The sequence below is a fragment of the Lynx rufus genome, unplaced genomic scaffold (assembly GCF_022079265.1).
Source record: "Lynx rufus isolate CCGP_SWC_20201006 ecotype Redwood Valley unplaced genomic scaffold, mLynRuf1.p SCAF_9, whole genome shotgun sequence".
NCBI lineage: Eukaryota > Metazoa > Chordata > Mammalia > Carnivora > Felidae > Lynx > Lynx rufus.
In genome coordinates, this window is record NW_025814897.1 from 96905359 (window position 1) to 96926896 (window position 21538).

The following is a 21538-nucleotide window of genomic DNA, read 5'->3' on the forward strand; positions in this document are numbered from 1 at the left end:
CAGAACTCCATCGAACATCCTCAGCGCAGAAGGAAACAACACGTACACGTGCACCTGCATATAAACCAGTACGTGCATGTACACACAAAAGCCTGCAAGAGACCTTGACAAGAGCGCAAATACGGCAAAAGGTGAACCGGGGACTCGGGTAATGGAATCTGGGCATTCTTCGTACTCCGCTTGTAACTTGCCTCTAAGTCTGAAACTGTGCCCAAATAAAAAGGTTTTAAAAAGAAGTATGTGAATAGTGCTATACTATATATTTGCAAGTCACCCGAGAGTAGATCTCAAAAGTTCTCACCCCAAGAAAAAGACTTTTTGTAACTATGGAAGGTGACGGATGTTAACTAGATTTATTGCAGTGGTCATTTTGCAACATATCCAAACATCAAATCATTACATTGTACGCCTGAAACTAATACGTTATATGTTAATTAGACCTCAACTAAAAAAATCTTTTTAATTTTTGTAATGTTTATTTATTTTTGAGAGAGAGAGACAGAGACAGAGTGCACGCGGGGGAGGGGCAGAGAGAGAGGGAGACACAGGATCCAAAGCAGGCTCCAGGCTCCGAGCTGTCAGCACGGGGCCCGACGTGGGGCTCAAACTCACGAACTGCGAGATCATGACCTGAGCTGAAGTCAGGCATTTAACTGGCTGAGCCACCCAGGCACCCCCTCAATTAAAATTTTTTTAAATAAATAAAAAAAAAAGATTAGGGTTTCAAAAAAAGAAGCATGTGGGTGTGAATGGGAAGAAGCCGCTTTATGCAGGAATCCCTGCGCTGAAGCCGGTGTTAGTAGTAATTCGAACAGGGGCCTGTACTGGAGTGTAGTTAACAGCCACTGCCCTCCACAGCCTTCACAAATGCACCTGCGCGCCGATATCAAAATCACAAGGCGGGGGCGCTGGGTGGCTCAGTCGGTTGAGTCTCCAACTCTTGATTTTGGCTCAGGTCATGATCCCGCAGTTCGCGAGTTCGAGCCTAGTTCCCCAGGGTCAGGGGATCTAGCCCTGCATGGGGCTCCGGGCTAAGTGTGGCTCCTGCTTAAGATTCTCTCTCTCTTGGGGCACCTGGGTGGCTCAGTCGGTTGAGCATCCGACTTCGGCTCAGGTCACGATCTCACGGTTTGTGAGTTCGAGCCCCGCGTCGGGCTCTGGGCTGATGGCTCGGAGCCTGGAGCCTGCTTCCGATTCTGTGTCTCCCTCTCTCTCTGCCCCTCCCCCGTTCATGCTCTGTCTCTCTCTGTCCCAAAAATAAATAAACATTAAAAAAAAAATTAAAAAAAAAAGATTCTCTCTCTTCTGCTTGTGTGTGCTCTCTCTCTCTCTCTCTAATAATAATTTAAAAAATCACAAGGCGGATGCCAGCTCTGGGAACGAACCTTGCTTTCCCAGCCTTTTGAAAACCCTCATCAGAAGTGACTGATGACCCAATTGGAGCACATGATGCTTCCAGCAGCATTTCTAAGAGGTACTTTATTTTTTGAGGCCATTATAATGTCAGCTTTCTTACAATTAGTTTGAGTGAGTGAAGTTTCCTATATCAAAAAAAAAAAAAAAAAAGGAATTATAAGAAAGCCACCGACAATAGCCCAGACATGGGAGCAAGTCATTGTCCACGGCAGATGAATGGATGAGCAAACCGTGATCTGTCCGTACAATGGAGTATTACTCAGCCTTAAAAAGGAAGGAAATTCTGACCTATGCTACAATATGGGCACGGCTTGAGGACATGCTGACAAAGCCAGTTACAAAAAGGCCCCACTCAGATGAGGTACCTAGAGCGGTCAAGTTCACAGAGACAGAAAGTCGTTGGTGGTTGCCGGGGGCTGGCAGGGGGATGGGAAGTTAGCAGTTAACGGGTATAGAATTACGGTTTTCCAAGATGAGAAGAACTCTAGAGATGGATGTGGTGATGGTTGTACAACCTTTTACTGTATTTAATACCACTGGACTATGCACTGAAAAATAGATGTTCACTGTACTTCAATTAAAAAAAGTGAAGATGGTAAATGTCATGTGATGTGTGCTTTATCGCAATGAAACGAATTGGAAAAAGGAAAGAAAGTGCACAAGCCAGTGTCCCTTGGGGCCCTTGTCCTGGCTTCAGCCTGCTCTCTCCAGGGCTAGGTCCCTTCCACCTTCCAGCCTACACCTCCAAATTCTTTTCCGCGTCCTCTCCTGATGCTGTGTCTGGGTTTGCATCCGCTCATACCCTCGCTCCTTGGTTCACTCGGGTGTCCGTTCATCAAGCACTTCCCTTTGGTCACAGCCTCATGGAGGGGACAGGCAAGTAATAGCGGTCAACTGTCCCAAGGCCTGAAGGGCAAGAGCACTGTGTCCCGGGCACAGCGGGGTCCACAATGAGGAGTGGTCAGTTCTGCTTGAAAAAGTCAGGGGAGTCTTCGGTGATGGCATGGGCTTGAACAGAGTTACTGAAAACCAAAGAAGTCTTGGCAAGACTTCATGGTAAAACAGGACGCCGCCAACTCTCCCAACCATGCAGGTCCTAATTACCAAGTAGGAGCCTTACACAGGGGCCTCCCACCAGGGCTGGTGACAGTAGGGAAAACAGGCACAGAATCCCTTTGAGCAGTGCTGACCCATCCACGATCTCATTTGATTCTCCCAATTCCCAGGAGCTTGGTGTTGTCACTCCCATTTTACAGATAAAGAAACTGAGGTCCTGAGATGTTTAACAACTTGCTCAAGATCACACAGCTGGGGGCGGGTAGAGCTGGGATTGGAACCCAGATGGCCCAGCTCCAAGCCCAGTGTCCTGCCTGGTGCCTCTGAAGGCAGTGATGGGTCGTCTTTCTTACACACACAGGCTTTTGGAGGGAGTGAAGGCAGGCTTCATCTTGTCACCAAAAGACACAACTGAGCCACAGGAGTAATTCCCACCTCAGAGGACTAATCTAAACCGAGTTTTAGGATCACCCTAAAAAGCCCCACTTATGATGGAACACTTGGACATCACCTCCTGATATTTACTAGGGTGGGCGGGGGTCTTGACTTCTATCAGAACTCACACCCCCCTGTTAGCTGCTCCTCAAGGAGACTGGAAGCTCCCCAGCTCCTACCTTCCAGGCCCAGCCCAGGTCTCATCTCCAAGCTCTGCCTCCCATGGCTGGAGGAGATTCTGACACCTTACAGGGGAAGGGGTGCCGGCCGGGGCCGGGTCTGCTGCCGGAGAAGCAGAAGGAGCCTCCCAAACCCACCCCTCACCCTGGCAAGAAGCCTCAGAACTCAGAGACCGCACTAGGCCACCCTCTCCCCTACAGGAAGGATACGGAGGTCCCGAGCGATCACACAGCCTGTCAGTGGGAGACCTCTGTCTCCTGATTTCAAGTGGTTTTTCTGCCCATTGCCCCATTCTGCCTCCACCAAAGCATATGGCCTTGGGCTTGTCCCTAAACACCTCCCACAGAGTCCTCTGAGCCTCTACTCCTCCTCTGTAACAGGGAGAAAGCCCAAATCCCCAGTCTCCCCCACGGAGGCACTATAATAGCACTTTCAGACCCAAGGCAGACAAGACAGAGAAGCTTAAATCCTGCACTAGGTGAAATGAAATGAATGAGAAATCGTTGGAGTGGGACAGACTTGATTTCCAATTCCACCACTTATTTGATTCGTTCATTCATTCATTCGTTCATTCAGCAACATTTCTGGAGCACCAGCTATGTGCAGGCAAAGTTTCAGGTGGTGGAAATACAAAGCCCAACAAAGGCCCCTTTCTTCAAAAGGCCCACCTTCATGAGGGAGGCAGTGGTTGTGGTGCAGATTGCTGGACAGAGCAGGGCCATCTAGGCCAGGCGAAGTGGAGGGTGGTGTTTTTAGGGAGCAAATCCAGATCTCTCTGTAGGAGGGGCTCTGAGGCAACAGTCTGATTGGCGGGGTGTGTTGAAGCTGTGCTTAGCTAGCACTTTACCTAAGATGAGGAAATGTCAGTTTTCCCTATCAAAGAAATGGAGAGTCTAAGGAAGGTTACTGAGGAGGTTCCCAAGCCACCAGTGGCCCTGTCACTGAAGGGTATGACTTAGCTTCTATGTGCTGTGGTTTCCTCATCTGTAAAGTGGGGCTGAGAACGTCCACATCCCAGAATGTCTGTGAGTTTTGAAGGACGCAGCGTGCAAGGATGCATATATCCCATGATCCCAAGCTGAGTGTTCTTTGTGCCTCCATCAGTGGGAGTCCCCCTGGATAAACTAATACGGTTATTATTTGGGGTCAAGCTAGGCCAAGGCAGCTGCAAGAGCAAAGCAAAGTCACTCAACCTGCAAACGCCCCCTTTCAATCCAGTCCCCCGTTTCCCACATACGTAACACTTGAAACCACTGTAAGAATGAGACGTTACACTTATTTTGATATATTCTTGCTTAAAACTTTAGTGTGTTTTAAAGAAAAGACCCTTCCATTAAATAGTTTAACTGCTCAAGAATTTCGCAGTGGGAACATCCAGTGCCTTCCACCCATCATACCATCTGAAAGGCATCTGGGGTGGGCAGTGGCGAGAGAGAGGCCATTCCAGAAATGCGCCGCTGCTGCTGTCATAGAGAAACTAACCCCGCTGATTCAGGGCCAGGTGGGGCCCTTTCCGCCTCGTGAACCCCAGGTCACCTTCCCAGGCTGGTCTCACTCAGCTCCAGCCTGTGGATTCCCTGCCACACCCTCCTCGGAGCTCCCTTAAGGGCCCCTAGTGATTAAATCGCTCATCACAAAGCCTTGCGAGAGTAGATCAGTAGCCCCGGGCCATCGGACAATCCCCTTACCACAGGCGGGGGGGGGGGGGGGGGGGGGGGGGGGGGGGGGGGTGTCCTGCCGAGCTCCGTTACCCAAGCTGCAGCCCAACTGAGTACCTGATGCATTGAATTAATCTTGTTAAATAACTGAATGTCTGAGCCTGCAGAAGGACCACGTGGGCCTGGAGAAAATTTGCTTTCTTTCACCCAAATCAAGCGTTTTCTTTCTCCAAATGTGTTTATTCAAACCTAACGAATCTTTTCAAAGCTGAAAAAGCAAGATTTTTCTCCCCTGGGATGAGAAGAGAAAACTAGTAGCTGAATTTTTTTTAAAAAAAAATTGTTTAAGGTTTATTTATTTTTAAGAGAGAGAGAGAGAGAGAGAGGAGTTCTCTTAGTACCGATCATTCTCTAGTCGTTCAACAAGAGGCTGTGGGAGCAAGCCTCAAGTGTGGCCCCACATTGCAATCAACCTGGCTTTTTAATTCCATCGTCCAGGCTGCCCTCTGACCCAACCCACTGTGACCCGGTGGGACACAGGCATCAGTATTAAAAAGAGAGAGAGAGAGAGAAACACAGAATCTGAAGCAGGCTCCAGGCTGTCAGCACAGAGCCTGACGCAGGGCTCGAACTCACAGCAAGATCATGACCGGAGCCAAAGTCAGACGCTTAACTGAGCCACCCAGGCTCCCCTAATGGCTGGATTAATTGGAAGGCTACCAGTTACAATTTTTCCAGATTGATAAAGATGAAGAAGACTATTCAATTTTAGCCTTAAAAAAATTCCACCTTTATAACTATCAAATGGCTAAATTTCCAAAATTTCTAGACCATACTTGTATCTAAGCTCTTCGTTAGAGTTTCCATCTAAATGGCTGAGATTTAGAGCAGATGGGTTCCAAGTGTTTTGCCCACCCCATGGGTATGTAAGTATAAATAATCCTCAACATTCCAGTATTTACGTGTTGGGGGAAAATGGTGCTTTTGTTGACGTTTGCTCATCTGGAGTAAAAAAAAAAAAAAATTCAAATCAGTCTCTGCTTTAAAATGTATAGTGTGTGCCTTCTACCTAGAAAACCTTCATCTTGGGGCGCCTGGGTGGTGCAGTCGGTTAAGTGTCCGACTTCAGCCAGGTCACGATCTCACGGTCCGGGAGTTCGAGCCCCACGTCAGGCTCTGGGCTGATGGCTCAGAGCCTGGAGCCTGTTTCCGATTCTGTGTCTCCCTCTCTCTCTGCCCCTCCCCCGTTCATGCTCTGTCTCTCTCTGTCCCCAAAATAAATAAACGTTGAAAAAAAAAAAAAACCTTCATCTGCAGAGGATGTGTGAGAAGCTCATCTCTTTTCCACCTGCTACTACTTCTCAGGAGAAGGAGGCATCCCATTAAACAGTGAGAATGTACTTTGTGTAGCAGAAAGCTGACTTCGGCGGATCTTCTCCAAGAGGATGAGTCCTGTAAGGCTCATTAGGTAAAGCAAGGGTCAGGAAAATGCCTTTGGGAAGGAAGCCCGGCCCTCACTGACCATTCACCTGCCTTGGCTCAGGAGACTTTCCCCCCTAAAGTTTACTTATTTATTTTTGAGAGAGAGAGAGAGAGAAAGGCAACATGCACGAGTGCAAGCAGGGATGGCGGGGAGGGAGCAGAGGGGAGGAGGAGGAGGAGGAGGAGGAGGAGGAGGAGGAGGAGAGAGAATCCCAAGCGGAGAATCTCTGTGCTATCAGTGTGGAGCCCGATGCGGGGCTTGAACCCACGAACCCTGAGATCATGACCTGAGCCAAAACCAAGAGTCAGATGCTTAACCGACTAAACCACCCAGGTGCCCAAGGAAACTTTTCTCCTCAACCCTGGTCCAGATGCTGATGCTAAGCAAACAAGGAGGCCGGTCCACGTGTGGTCAGTTATCATGAGTTTGCAGGGGGGCGGGGTTGGTTGGCTCCTCCCTCCTCACCCCATGGAGCTGCACCCAACACACGGGGGACCCTGGGCTGGGCTGGCCTGGTTGTCAGGAGGGAAATGAGGCCCGGGCAGTCAGTGTCTGTGGTCATCATCGCAGGGGTGAGGGGAAGACAGTGTGCTGTATCCTGAACCCCCCCAGGTGCACCCCACTCCACAATGTACTGAGCTCTCCCACATGTTTGATGGTGTCTCACAGATACACAGCCAAGAGGTCACCAAGCGACAAATATTAGCTTTAAGGGCAGAGGAATGGAGAAGAACAAGGCCCTTTGGCTTCATTCAAGCGGGGCCGTTTAGGCACCTGCCCTCTCTGGGTCTCACCTGCTTCATCTGTAAATTAGGAGGATTAATACTTCCTGAGAGGCTTCAGTGACAGATCCCAGCGTGGGTCTGGCCCGTGAGTGACACCCACCATTAATTACTCCCTTGATCGCAGACAAGTGTGCTGGGGCCCAGAGTGGGTGCAGAGCCTCGCTGACATGCCCCGAGCCCGACACTCTCCGCGCCCAGCCCTGTGCTCATGCGGAAGTGAGCACAACGCCCTTGGGGACCTCAGGACCCATGAACTCAGAGAACAGACTTTTGGAAGGGGAAAAGAGAAAGTTATGTCCCAGTTCATGACGCCTGGGTACACGATGCAGCAGCCTGGGGAGACACGGGCTGGAGGTTCTGAGCGACCTGGGGGTGCCCTCCTTGTCCCTCCTTGACCCTCCCTGTCCCACTGCTAAGGCAGAGGGGCAGCCTCCACCCCTTTATCACTCATCCATATTGTAAAAGGCTGTGTCAACCACCCAGTGTAGATTCAGTAGGAATTTATTCACTTTCCAATTTGATGTATCCAAGTCAACTGCAATCGCCCATCAAAGCTTCTGACCAGCCTGACATAGTCAGGGTTCCAGAAAAATCCTGCCAATAATAACAGCTAATATTGAGTACTTATTCTGCTTCAAGAACTTGTTCTTTACCCATATTATCTTATTTAATTCTCACAGAATTCCCAAAAGGTTGATAGTATTCTTATCCTCACTTTACAGAGAAGGAACGTTGGGGCAAAGAGGCCGATCAATTTGTCCCAGGTCCCTCAGCTGTACAGGGTGACATCTGTTTCTAGGTCTTGATATACCAGCCTCCCCAAACCAAAGGCATTTAAGCTTCAGGCTGCCTGTGAACCCAGTTGTGGGCTGAACACAGTTTGCACAAGATCCCAGAATACTAGACAGTGTGCCTGTCCCTCGTCTTCAGGCACCCGGTGAGGAGACCAGGCTCAAGTAGGTCTCTGTTTAATCACTGGGGCTGGGGGACTTCAAGGTAAGAGGCACTGGGCTCACCAGGGAGCCCCTCCACCAGCAGTGACCGCCATTGCTTTGCATCTCCCTCCTCTCTGGTCACCTGTAGGGGGCGCAGAATCGCTTCTAGCCCTGGAGCCTCAACCCCGGGCTATGGTGTTCACCAGACAGTACTTAGGATGGCTGGGGTAGGAAGACAGGGGGCGGCAAGTCCCTCTCATGGGAATCAAGCAGAAAATATTCAAGACACAGGGCCAACAGCGTGAAGCTGGTTTAGGGTGGGTGGGGGCTTCCCCCCTGGAGCTCCCACCTGGTCCACGGGGAGGGGGCTCTGGGATCATCTTCCTGAATGAAGAGGTCCCAGATTTGGGCCCCTCAGGAGTGGCCCCAATGGTGTGTGGACCCTAAGCACACATGGGAATTTTCTCAAAGGCCGTGTCCCCACAGGAGGGTCAGATCACATACTTGGAGCTCCTAAATGGCCAGGGCACTAGCCAGAGACCAAGGGCACAGTTCTGGCACCCTTGCCAATGGCTCTGCCCCCCGCCCCTTCTTGCCAGCTCTGGTTCCTGGAAAACAAACGTGTCCCTGAGCTGGATCTCTTTGGCTGGTTAGTCATCAGCTTGGAGGAAAAGGGATGGAAGGATGACTTTTGAAGTTCCCTGTATTCTGGGATTCTGAACTTCACCTCAGAAAGCCACGCCGGGGACAGACAGACAAACCAATAGGACAGAATAGAGAATCAAGAAATTAACTCTTAAATATACGGCCAATTGATTTTCAATAAAGGCGACAAGACCATTCAACAGAGAAAGGGCGGTCTTTTCAACAAATGGCGCTGGGAAAACTGGATATCTAAGTGCGAGAGAATAGAGCTGGATTCTTCCTCCAAATGCACCTCAACTTAAGAGCAAAAGCAATAAAGCTCTTAGAAGAAAACACAGGGGTAAATTCTTCATGACACGCGAGTTAGTGATGACTTCTTTGGACGTGACATCGGAAGCACAGGCAACAAAAGAAAAAAATGGATAAACTGGATTTCATCCAAATTAAAATCTTCTGTGCGTCAAAAGGACACTGTCCAGAGAGTGAGAGACAACCCACAGAATGAGAAAAAATATCTACAAATCATATATCGGATGAGGGATTATTAGCCAGAATATATAAAGAGCTCCTGCAAATCAACAACATACAAACAAGCAACCCAATCCAAAAGATGGGCAACAGACGTGAATACACGATTCTCCAAAGAAGGTGTTCAACTGGCCAGACACAGAAGGACAGATACTGTATGACCTCACTTCCACGAGGTACCCAGAGTAAGAAAATGCACAGAGACAGAAAGTAAAACGGAGGTTTCCAGCAATGTGGTGGAGAGGGAGAAGGGGAGTGTTTAATGGAGCAGTTTGGGATGAAGAGTTCTGGAAATAAACGGTGGTGATGGTGACACGCCATGAAGAAGGTACTAATTGTCACTGAATGGTTCACTTAGTTAAAATGGCAAATTTTATGTTCTATTTTACCACAATAAAAAATCACCCCTATTTAAAAAAGAGAGTTTGAATTTTTAAAAAGGCCACCTGAGTAGGCACAAAGAACACTCAGCTTGGGATCATGGCCTCTCACCGCGTTGCTCAGGGTCCAGACCCTTCAGCGGAGCTTGAACATCGTTTTTGGCTTTGCCTCTGCCCTTCCTCAGGCCCCCCCATCTCGCCCGTATCCAGTGTGCCCCTGCACGCCGCACGCTTGCTCTTTTCCGAACGCTGCCGGTATCTTCCTGACCCAAACCCTTGTGCAACGCTGTTTCCTGAGTCAAGGGGGCCGTTTCTGGCTCCTTCCGCGTGAGCTCCTCTTTAGCCTCCAAAGTCCAACCTCGAAGGTCCATACCCACAAAGCCCCAGTCCATTTGCACTTTCCCTGGGGACTCTCACTTCTGCACATCCAGCTCCCTGAGGTTGCGGATCAACTCGCTCACTGCCAAATGCCCTACACCTCCCTGCCACAGGGCACAAACCTGCAGGATTTGTGGGGCCCAGAAGCCTCTGGCAGGGCACTCCTCACAGCGGTGGTTACGCAGTATTCCCTCTCTCAAGAGGGAGGAGGGAGCCTTTCCGTCAGAGTCCCCTCTGCCTCTCTGTCCACATCGTCCCCCACAGGGCCCGGCACATGCTGCTGCCCCAGTGCTAACTACATCCCAGGCTCAGGTCTAAATGCTTCATCCCGTCTGGGCTGTGATCTCAGGATGGCATCCTTGCCAGAACAGAGGGCTGCATCCCGTGTGTGCGTGTGTGTGTGTGTGTGTGTGTGTGTGTGTGGTGTCAGAACCCCAAGAGGCTAAGGCAGAGTAGATGCGGTACCCAGGCAGGAACATTAGTAGCTCTCAGGTGGCCCTGCCAGGCAGGCAGCAGGAAGGAACAAGGGGTCCAGAGTGGAGCGGGCAGGGGTGGGGCTGCAGACAGGAAGGACCTAGCACTCACTGCAGGAAATGGGGAGACCTGGGGAGAAGAGCAGGGTAGGGAGGGAGGTTACCCATTTCGCTAGAGCCGGCCTGGGTGTAGCAGCTGGACCCCGGCTTGTGGCCCTGAGATGAGAGCCGGGGGGGGGAACAGTGGGGGCAAAAGGGTGTTCTTCCAACTATAGAGTCCGAGAGGGCACAAGGCTCCTACAAGATAGGGCTACCCAAGACCTCTCTGCTCCCACACCCCATACTCCACAGGGATCTCTGTGGGGAATAAACTATTTTCCACCAGGGTGCAAGAGAACTAGACGTGGGGTTCTCATCCCAGGCCTGGATTCAAAGGAAGGAGGAAAGAAAAGAGAATAGAAAGATTTTTAGAGATCCTAGCATGTTCACATCCTGTTTCATTCAATGATTCATTCATTCATTCATTCATTCATTCATTCATTCATTCACTCATTCATTCATTCACTTGTCTGTCAACATTTATGGAGCACCCACGACATACACCAAGCCCTGATTCAGGCTCTCGGGAGAACAGCGTGCAACAATGTGGACACACGACGAAAGTATTTCCCCATCGCTGGTCCCACACATGGTCCTCAGCTCCACCCTGTCCTGACCAGACGTCCCCTGGGCCTCTGGAAACTCAAGGAGAAATCCCGCGTACCATTTTGAGGCACCTGTGTCATGCACGCCGCCCCCCCCCTTCTCCCCGCAGCTCAGCAGGTTGCTTGAATAGGTGAAGGAGCCATGCCCAAGGTCACAGAGTCAGGTCTAGAACTCTGACCTGCCGGACACCAAGGCCACCCTGGACCCCCCCCCACCCACTGGATCCCCAGATGTGGAGAAGGGAAGAGCTCTTTGGAAGCCATGTTTGCAAAGCCCAGTCTTCCAATCTCACAGCATTAGTGTGGCCTCAAGTCTAATTAGGATCATCCTACAAAAGAACACCTTTCAGGTTCTCAGGGCCTTTGCTCATCAAGAACTTACCCTCTGTCTTCCTAGCAATCCCACCTTTGGCCAGCTAGTCAACCTCCGTGAGTCTGTCTTCATCGGTGAAGTAGGGAAGGCAGGAGAATCTGGCTCATAGGGCTGCAACCGGGATTCAATGAAATCGCACACAAGATTCGGCACATTGCCCGCTGCCTGGGCAGGAGTGCTCAGGAAAAGCGGGCTGTCCCCTGGTATCAGCAGCACAGAGGCTCTGCCCTGCCAACTCAAACCCCCTGTTGCCTCACCCTCCATCAGACTCACCTCATTACTGTCCCTGTCCTGCAGATGGGAAAACTAAGGCAGAGAGCGAGGCCAGGCATGCCGGACCTTCCCCTTCGGTGGGTTGGACTAGCTTTCTGCTCCCAGAGGGGCCTCTCTCAGTACAATGGATCTGGCAGCGTGGCGGGGCCCGGGGGCCTCCTGAGGATCCCAGAGGAGCCATCCGCCTCTCTCCCAGCACCTCGATCCCGGGTCTGGAATAGCACAGAACCCCAGGGCTGCAGAAATCACCTGGTGCCATGCAGGGGGGTTACAGACAGGAGACCAAGGCCCAGAATGGGGGACCTGTGCAGGGGACCTGTGTGCATGCTTGTCTTCTCTGCTCCTTCTCGGCAGTGGGGGCGTGGAGTTGTCCCAGCACTGAGCTGGGGCAGATGCAAAGCCATGCAGACGGATGGTTGGGCTACAGACCTGGCCAGGGAGATCCCTGGATACTGGGGTGGGGGAGGGGGGTTGACCATCTGGAGGAACCCCAAAGTCTCCATCCCCGCTTTGAAACCTGATCAGAGCCCCCCCCCCCCACCTCCCCACCACCATCGGCAACACCCTAGTGCCCTCAAGGGTGGATAACATGAGGGGGTGGGGCTCTTGGGTAACATGAGGGGGCGGGGCTCTTCATCCTAGGCAGAGACCTTGGCCATACGGGATGTACCTGCAGCCACTCTATCGCTCTGCACCCTCACAGCCCCCACACTCTCCTCCCTCACAGGCAGAATAGGCCCAAAGAGCCCCAATTTACAAGTGAGAAGGTTGAGTAGCACCCTGGAGATAAGGGTACTGTTCCAAAGGCACATTTCCATGGCAAAGCCAAGACTAGAACCCAGGTTCTCTGGAGAAGAGCTGCAGGGAGAGAAGAAGGGAGGGAAGAAGGAGCCTCGGGCTTTTCAGCTTCCAGAAAAGATCCAGGGAGTCTGTGGCAACTTCCGACGCGCTTCTCTGAGCCCTCCCCTTACCAGGCGAGGTTAGGCCCACCTGGGAGTGGGGTTGGGGACTTCTAATGAGCTGCAAACCCCATGGACAGCCCTTCCTGCCATGCACACACCATAGCCTGAGTCGGGGCACCCCCACCCCAGCCCCAGCCCCAGTGAATGAGAATTGCCAAGTTATAGATCTTTCTCCCACTCCAGACCTGAAGGTGGGGCTGTGTCCAGCACTTCTCAGAATCCCGCCAAGGCCCGGCACAGTGACAGGCAAAGTTTGGTGAGCAACCAGTAATTGGAATCAGGATCTCCGTCCCCTGTCTGTGAAAGAGGACATTTGGGCCAGCAGACATTGGGTGTCTCTTCCAACACCGAGTGGGATACCCACCCCAGCACCACGACCCACTGTGCCCGGCAGGGGAGTACCAAAGCTCCTGGACATGACCAATGCCCCGGGCCAGGCAGGTGGCTATCCGAGAGAGGAGGAAGTTGGCCATGTGGCCTCAGCTAACCCTCTAATCCACACGGTTTCCCCCGCTTAGGGAAGAAAGCTTGGCTTTGCGAAACTGGCAGAGATCAGGAGTTTCAGCCAGGACACAGGCGGTATGAGAAGAGTCCCTGCAGTCCCAAAGGGACCTCCACCAGTGCTCTCCTGTTGCCTTGACTCCCCAGGCTCTCAGGGTGGAGGCCACCTCATTTCTCAGGAGAGTGGGGCTGTAGCATCTGCCCTATTTGCTGCACACAGAGAGTGTGTGTGACTTCTGGAGGAGTCACAGCAGAGGAAGAGAGTGGGTGAGCCCAGCAGGCATTCCCTCAACCCCTGCCTCCCCGGCCCCTAGTAGCACAGCCGCAGGGGAAGGGAGAAAACCCAGCGGTGCATTCTGCCTTCCCACCAACCTGGTTACGGGGCTTCGTTTCTCCCCGGGTCTCTGTTTGCTCATCTGCTAAATGGGATGGGAACGTGCATAAAAATGGCACCCGTGATGGTTTCTCCTCCACGGCGAGCCACCCGGAACACAGAGTATACTCAAGGGTTGGAGGAGGTCTCTTTATGGTGGACCCTGCCAGGGCCCCAGGAAGACTCTAGGGCTCTGTGTCTCCTGGCCACATGGGGACTCTCCTGCCACCCAGTGAGTCAGCCTTCCTGGGAAGCTGAGAACAGTGGCTGATGCACAGGCGCTTAGAAACTGTTTCCCAGCAAGTGACCCTGGCGGCAGAGGCTATGCCCGACACAAGAGGCCCTAAGGGGTGTCCCTGACTGGCACACGGGCTCCCCCTACCACGCATGCAGCTCCCCTACACGGGGTACAACAGGTGCGAGTGTGGGAGGAAGTATATGCACGTCCCTCACACAGGAGTGCACACAATTAGTCCACAAGGCCACTTCCTGAAACGCATTTGGACAGCAGGACTCAGACCCAGTCGATACAGGGGAACACGCCAGCCCGAGTTCACACTGTGCACGTGCTCATAAACCCCCCAGGCCTCCACTCACACAGGCAAAGATACTGGGATATGCTCACAGAAACTGTAAGACAGCAGGCAAGCACTCTGTTCTCTCCTAGGAGAAAGGCTGGCACTTAGTAGGTGCTCAGTAAATGTGGAAAGAAGGAAGGTAAGTGGAGACAGAGGACATGAGCAGACTGGAGGGGTTAGGAACCCCTGAGCCTCAGTTTCAGCCTGGCCACTTGTGAATACAAAGACCCTCTGCAGTTAGTTCTTCTCCGTATTTAAACACAACCTGGAGTCTAGAACCTGCGTCTGACCGGGCCCTCCAGGACCACCAGCCTACTTATCCTGGGAACAGCTGCTCACTTTGTCCCCTACCTCTTAGCTCACTTCAGGGAACCCTCAAGACCCGTTTGTGCTTCCAGTGAAGTCTTTTGTGTCCACTGTATCCAATTTCTCCTGCACAAAAACATAAGTAAGGGAGGGGAGGGCAGGAAAACGGGGCGAAGGCGGGTCCAGACTGGGACCATCACAGAAACCTCTAGAGGGCTTTTGGAAATTTTCCAAACTCCTGCATTTCAAAAATTCAGACCCAGGAGGGGATGGGTAAGGGTTTTCCCAAAGTCATGCAGGTTGTAGAGCACACAGCAGCGGAGACCTGCCCCGGTGTACCCTATCACCCTGCCCAGCATGTGTACCCTTCTGGGCCTTAGTGTCCCCACCCAAACCTCCACAAACCCTCAATCTTCACCAGGGCCCTTGGGGGGCGCAGAGAACCAGCTGTTTTGCCCTGACCCCGGTCGCCAGCAGTCCATCTGCAAGGGCCTTGGGGCTGATGCCCATGCTCTGCAGCCCCCAGTTTGGAAGGAGAATCCGCTTTAAGGCAATCTGCTTTAAGAGTCCAATGAACTGCGCACGGGCTCTCCCTCTTTCTGGAACGTGCAGCCACGCCCGTGCCCAGCATCTTTGAGCTGAGCCTGCGTTCTCAAGCAGAGGCACCCGGCAGTGGCAGGGAAAGACAGGTACTTGGCAGGTGGTGGTGCCTCTCTCGAGCACACTCTCTGTCTCAGACACACACACACACACACACACACACACACACACACACACACTAGTATTTCCCAGAAACCCTCCTCTCCAAAAAGGCACTCTGGGTGCAACGGAGCTCCGCGGTGACCCTCTTATCTGCCTCTGGAGCCAAAACCTGAAACTATCCACTGCCCTGAATCGCCACCCAGATCCCCAGCATTTTGCTCCCCCAGACCTCCCCTCAATCAAGCCTCAACTCCCTTTCCACCCCTCCCTCTCCTCCTTGGTGCTGGTGGTGGCTTCCGGGTGGGATGGGGGTAGAGAAGAGAGTCTCTGCTAAGGTGACATAATGTGTTGGGCATGGGAGGTGGGTGGGCAGGTCTGGTGTCTGGGGCCCCCAGAACACCTCTTGGACACAAGGAGAATCTTTTGCAAGGAGGTGGGGGTGTGGCCCATTTGCACATTTGTAGACCACGGAAGAAGGAGGCAGGGGGCTGCACCTCGGGAGGGGAGGTGCCTGGTGGCCACAAATAGCTCTGATCCCGGAGAAGCACCAGCCGGGGTCTGGGAGGGATTGCTGGCTGGAGAGGGGTGCCTCTTTCTTCCGCAAAAGGGAACTGTTTGGAAGAAGGGTCCCTTCTGTCTAATCCAGCCCGGCGGAAGGCGTGTGGTGCCCGGAGTCCCCGAGCAAGGGGAACCCGGTGTCTTAAACTATGAATTCACGGAGCAGTAAGCACATAGCTGTCTTCCTAATCTGGTGACCCGTTTTGTCACTTTAGCGAAGCCTGGGGAACCCCGTAGCTTCAGGAGCACGTGGCCAGATGGCGCCTGGCAGGCGCGTCCCAGACGCAGAACCGAGCTCTCACTGCCCCACCCAAAACAGTGCCTGGGTCTAGAAGGGGGTGGGGGAGGGAAGGGTCGTGGCAGCGGGCTTCGGGTACAGGGAGCTCTCTCTAGCCAAGCACTCGGTCACAGCCCGTCTTCCCTTCTCCCGTTTCTGTGCAGCAAAACACTCACCACCAAGCACGGCTTCCCCATTCTGCCACCCAAGCCCCCGGACCCTCCCTCGGCGCTTGGCCAGGTTTCCCCGCATGCTGCTTCAGGCACCTTGGTCCAAGGGCCAGCGGAGAAGCCCGAACCCAGAGGAGCGGCGCCCTCACCCCCATAACTGCAAAGGTCTCCCTATTTCCATTTTCCATTTCATATTTCCATTTGCCATCAAAACGAAGCCACGCACAGAGCCACAGGAAAAAAGCGGCCGAGGCCGAGCTAAAGGTAGGTCCCAGGAAAAGTGTGCCCAGCTGCTCTCCAAAACGAAAGTCCTTAGAGACTTGGGCGAAATTTTATCAACGGTATTTTAACTTGTTTCCCTACCTCGGCTCTGTTTCGCAGCCCGCTGGGGGCCGGGGCTTAGGCGACCCCGGGATAGCCCCGCTGCTGCATTAAGGTTTCTGGTGCAGCCGGTAAGTTTTCCAGTCCGGGTGGTGCAAATGCCCGGGTGTACAAGGTCACCCTACTCAAGAAACACAACCGTCGTGAACGGGGGGATGGGGAGGGGAGCTGCCCAGCTCTCCGAAGTCTCTTCTGAAATTTTCTTAAAACAACTCACACACAAAAGTTTCCCCCCCAAATTTTCGTGTCCATATGCATGTCTGTATCTTGATTCAGGTGGTAGTTACACCAGCATAGACAGAACAATTCTTCGAACTTTCCTCTGCACTGCACATAAATTATCACAAAGAAAACTGTGCACATCAATTGATTTAAACTACTAACCCTTTAATCTAGGTCTTCTGTTTTTCTCTTTAAGTTCATGTGTGTTTAGGCCGACTGTTGAGGCACGCTGGTGGCTATAGAAATTAACAATGTAAAACATTAAAAGCATTTTCCTTCTCAACCTCCTCCTCCAAAATTGACGAGGGCGCGGGGGTCTGCAACGACACAGCTCCCAGGTTGCTGTTTTTTCTCGATCACCCTACAATCACCCAGGGCTCTTAACTGCTTCTTCCATTTCTCGCTGTCTGATTTTGGGCTTCTCTTATACAAAACCGCACGCCGGTCCTTTGACTAACTTCGAATACGATCCGGGCGGAGTTTACACATTTGGTGGTGTGTGGACTGTGTCGGCGCGGGGAAAGAAATGCCCTTAGTATTCAAACGCTGCGTCTAATTCGACAATCCGGAGCAGCGGTTCGGCCGCGCCCCAGGGGTCTCGGGCCTGGCCCGCGTCTCCCGACCTCTGAGCTCCGCGCGCTTCTCTCGGGGGCCGGGGCCAGGGCCGAGTGGATGGCAAGGTAGCGGCTAGCAACGAAAACCTTCGTGCACCGAATCGAAAGCGAAAGAGAAGGAGGGAGCAGGGCTGCTCCCCCGAAGCGTCCCGGGGCGCGTGGCCGAGGCCTGGCGCGCCGGCCGCGGCTCGCGGCTCGGGGAGGCGGCCCGGGGTTTGGGGGCGAGGCGCCGGGGACCTCACTCTCGCGACGAGGAAGTTCTTTGTGCCGCTGAGAAACGTAGGGTCTCCAACCTGGCGTGTCTGCTGGGGCCCACGGGCCCAAGGACGGGCCAGGGACCAGCAAGGACTTCGAAGGCCGAAGTGCGCACCCGGCAGGTCGTAATTGCAGCAGGCGCGTTCGTAAAATCGAAATTGTGCCCTGCACCCGGGGGGACTGCGGAGTCATCTTGTTCATCTCAGGCCTGCAGCTTGAGAGGATTCTCACCTCCACTTTCTGCAACTCCGAGAAGACCGGGCGGGCGGAGACTGGAGGCGGCTTCCCCGCCGCCGCGCGCTCTCTCCGCATGGCCCTAGCGCAGCCCCCAAGGCCCGCACCTCACTCGCCCAGGGGCGCTCGGACGCGAGGAGTGGTTCCCGGGGCTGAGGTCCCGGAGGAGGCCTCCCGAGCCTCGCCTCCGGCTAGTTGCAGTTATGCAGATCGAGAACCCGGCTTCCAGCCGCGGGACCAACAGAGCGGGGAGGGAGGTTTCCAAGTCCAAGCTACCCGCGGTCAGCCCGACAGCAACCGCGGTAGAGCCTAGGGCGGGAGGCCTTGACTACTTCCGCCTTTCCCGAGCTCCTGGGAATATCCCCAGGCTTTTTTCTTTGAACCTCATTTACCCCCTTTTGAGTCCACACCCTCCAAGCGTGGGAGAGAACTGTCCCCAAGGTGTGCCTCAGTCTCCCACAGAGCCATCTCCAGAGGCCCTCCTCCTAGCAGCCTCTGTAAAGGGCAGAGCCTCACCTCTGGGTGTCTAGGTTTCCCATCTCCGACTTAATGTGCCTAATCTCCTTTTTATAGGGGCCAGAAACCTCCTGGCCAGGGAAGAATACACAGAGCTGTGTGTTGTTTGTGGCTCTGCCCTCCCTCTCAGGCAGCAGGGGCATGGGGGTCCTGTAGCTGATGCTGGGCTGCCTTTCGTCCCAACCTGCGGCCTATGGCTTTGCCCACAGCAGGGGCAAAGACTTGGGTGTTCACAGGTTCCCAACAGCACAGAGGCTGAGGATGGAAACCTGGAGGAGGGTACACTACACTCTTGCTCTCTCCCTTGCTCCCTTGCGGGGTTGGGGGGCACTTACCGCCCAGTGATGTAAGTTATCAACATTCTCTCCCTGTGATGCAGATGAGGAAAAGGGCTTCAGAGGAATTACTTGCTCTACTGGCTAAGGCGAGTAGAGGAAGGGCCAGGCTGATGTGTGGGGGCCCAGCAGGGCTGGAAGAGGGTGTCCAGAGGGGGCCAGCCCTCCCCCCCCCCCCTCCCCCCTGGACCTGAAGGCATCTTCCAAAGAAGAGGCTGGAGACAGCTTGGGACCTCTTCTTATGTAATGCTTCTTCCTCCTCAGAAGCCCCACTGGTGAATTTTTGAAAACATGCAAATCCAGTGCAGTGGGAGAGAAATCACATCAGGCTCCTGGCTTTGCACAGTGAACCTCCACGGGTCTCCCAGGCCGTGATTTGCTCTCGCCTAATAGTCCTCTGCGACAGGGACCAGGAGGGGCCTGGGCAAGGCCAGGAGGAGGGAGCCTGAGCCGAGGCGCTGGCAGGCGGGTGCCTGCTGACAAGGGCTGACAGCCCCTGCCTGCCTGAGTGTGGAAGGAGCACCTGTGTGGAGCTGTGAGTGTCTGTGATCTGAGTGCCTGATCTCATTCCAACAGGAAGGTGGAGAGGAAAGGTGGAGGAAGTGGGGAAAGGCCACCGGAACTTTCTAAATCTGCTCTCAGTCCTGTCCTTTGGGCTTGGGAGTGTGTGACTATGTGTGAGGCCACACGAGTGAGTGTATTTGTGTGTGACCATGTTGGCTCACGAGGAAGAGGTTGTGTGTGTGCGCAGACTCAAGTGTATGATTGTGTAAAAATGTTTGTGTCAATAACCACCTAAAGAACTGGTTCAGAGCCTCTGGGAAAGCTAGTTTGAACGTAGGAAAGTGTGTGCCACGGGCTGTTTTCCTGAGGCTGTTCTAGTCACGGAGGCCTCCACCATGTCCTATGTCTCTCCATCCAACCTTGGTCCCTCCATCCAGCCTGGGCCCGTGCAACCAAAGTCATTGCTCTGTCAGGACCAGCTGATCTCCAGGGCCCTGCCTGAAGGCCAAGGTCTCAGGGAGAGTGTGTACCCAGGGTTCCTAGCCCAGGGGAAATTTTTCCCTCCCTTCTGGGTTGTTTTCTCTGCTGGCTTGGGGCTCATCAATCCGGATTCAGTGGGAGGGAAGGCCTATAGGCTCCTGAGCTGCTCTGGTCTCAGGCAACCCGATCTTCCACCCTCTGGGGGCCCAGGCCTACGACGTCCTGCCTGTGAGCTCAAGGGGGCTTGGAGGTCATTTAGGCCTCAGGTTCCCTGGGGGCCCAAATCAGGACCCAGAACCTTCCCTCTTCCCCCAGCACCTCCCCGCCTCGGGCTCTGCAGTTCCCTGACTTCTTGCGGGTCGGTCCTAAACCGTTGTTCCCAGGCCAGTCGCCCCCCAGGTTGGCCACAGGAGAAACGCTTGGAGCGAGAGCCGGCCTGTCTCTCCGCGGCGAGCCGCGCTTGCGAGGCGCGTGTGGGTTTGTGGGGTGGCGAACTGGGGTCTTCGATGACTCCGGGCGTCGGGAGCCCAGCACCCGTGTGGCCCCCTGTGCCAGGGCATCCCGGGCGCTCTTCGCCGACTGCGCCCCGGGCTCCCAGAGGGCTCGGCACCTGCGACGCTCCCACCTGCAGCGCCGTCCGAGGAGCCTCCCTCGAGGCCTGCGGGGAGCGAGGCCTCCGCAGCCCCGGAGCCCCGCGCGCGAGCGCTGCGCCGGGACTGTTGGCCTCGGCGCGCCCGGAGCCCCGGCGAAGCGTCCGCTTCAGAGGCGGCCCCGAGAGCAGCGCAAAGCGAGTGGTTCGGCGAAGACGGGGAGAAACAAACTCCGGGTCGTCTTTAACAGCCCAAACGCTCCGAGCCCTCGGCTGGAGGATACGAAGGTGGCAGGACGGATCCCATGGTCCCCTCGGAGCAGTCGGTTCCTATTTTCCGACCCAGAGCCACCCCACTGCTCGGCCCCGCGCCTCCCCAGCCCGCCGAGTCCGGCCTCGCGAAAGCCAAGTGGGCTTCAAGGGCTCCGAAGCCTCGGTCCCGGGGTCCCCAGCCCTGAGCGCCCCGCACGTGCACTCACCGTAGCAGGGGACCTGCAAGGCCGCGTTGTGGCCGCCGCTGCCTTCCTGGATTTTGAGGCTGCCGTCCGGGGGCGTCTTGCAAGCGCCGCGCTGCAAGTAGAGATGCGGTTGCTGCGCGGGCGGCGGTGGCTGCGGCTGCGGCTGCGGCTGCGGCTGCTGCGGGGCCGGCGGCTGAGGCTGGGGCTGGAACTTGTTAAAGGAGCCCCGCGCCCCGGCGCCGCTCTCCAGGGGTGCCGCCAGGTCCTGCTGCCCCGCGCCGTAGCGGGCCCGGCTCTTGGCGTCTCCGAATCCTTGTCCTTTGGCGGCGGCCGACAGGAAAGTTGTGCCGAACTTCTCGCCGCCCGGGTATGCCCTAAAAGGCGAGGAGCCCTCCCGGCTCTGCGACACCGGGCTGTAGTAGGCGTCCATGGCAGCAGCCGGCGACTCGCAGTAAGACACACAAGTCTCAGCATTCATGCCTGGCCTGCGCGGGCGACGGGCGGGGGCGCGAGCGAGAGCGCGAGGACGCCACCGCGCGCCTTGGCCGGGAGTTTGGAGAGGCGAGGAGGCGGTCGCCTTGCGCTCCGCGCCGGCCTGCTCGCTCTCCCTCCTCCCCTGCGCTTCTCTCTCTCTCTCTCTCTCTCTCTCTCTCTTCCTCTATGTCTCCCTCTCTCTCTCCCCCCCTCCTCCTCTTCTCTCTTCCTTCTCCCTCCCCACAGCTGGCCCAGGGAAAGAACGGAGGGCTGTAAAAAGATTCAGATGTTTGGGAAAGTTGACCAGATCTCCCAAACTCTCTTAAGGTTTTGAAGGGGGGGGGAGA

At 54.5% G+C, this 21538-nt stretch overlaps 1 protein-coding gene across 1 annotated transcript in view; it reads right to left on the bottom strand.

Annotated features, from left to right (window-relative positions):
- ALX4 (ALX homeobox 4) overlaps nt 1-21195 on the bottom strand; it is a 42182-nt gene extending 20987 nt beyond the window's left edge. Inside the window, exon 1 of the mRNA XM_047070004.1 lies at nt 20739-21195. Coding sequence (XP_046925960.1) covers nt 20739-21195 — 457 coding nt within the window. The remainder of the gene's footprint in view (nt 1-20738) is intronic.
- Nucleotides 21196-21538: the final 343 nt, after the last annotated feature.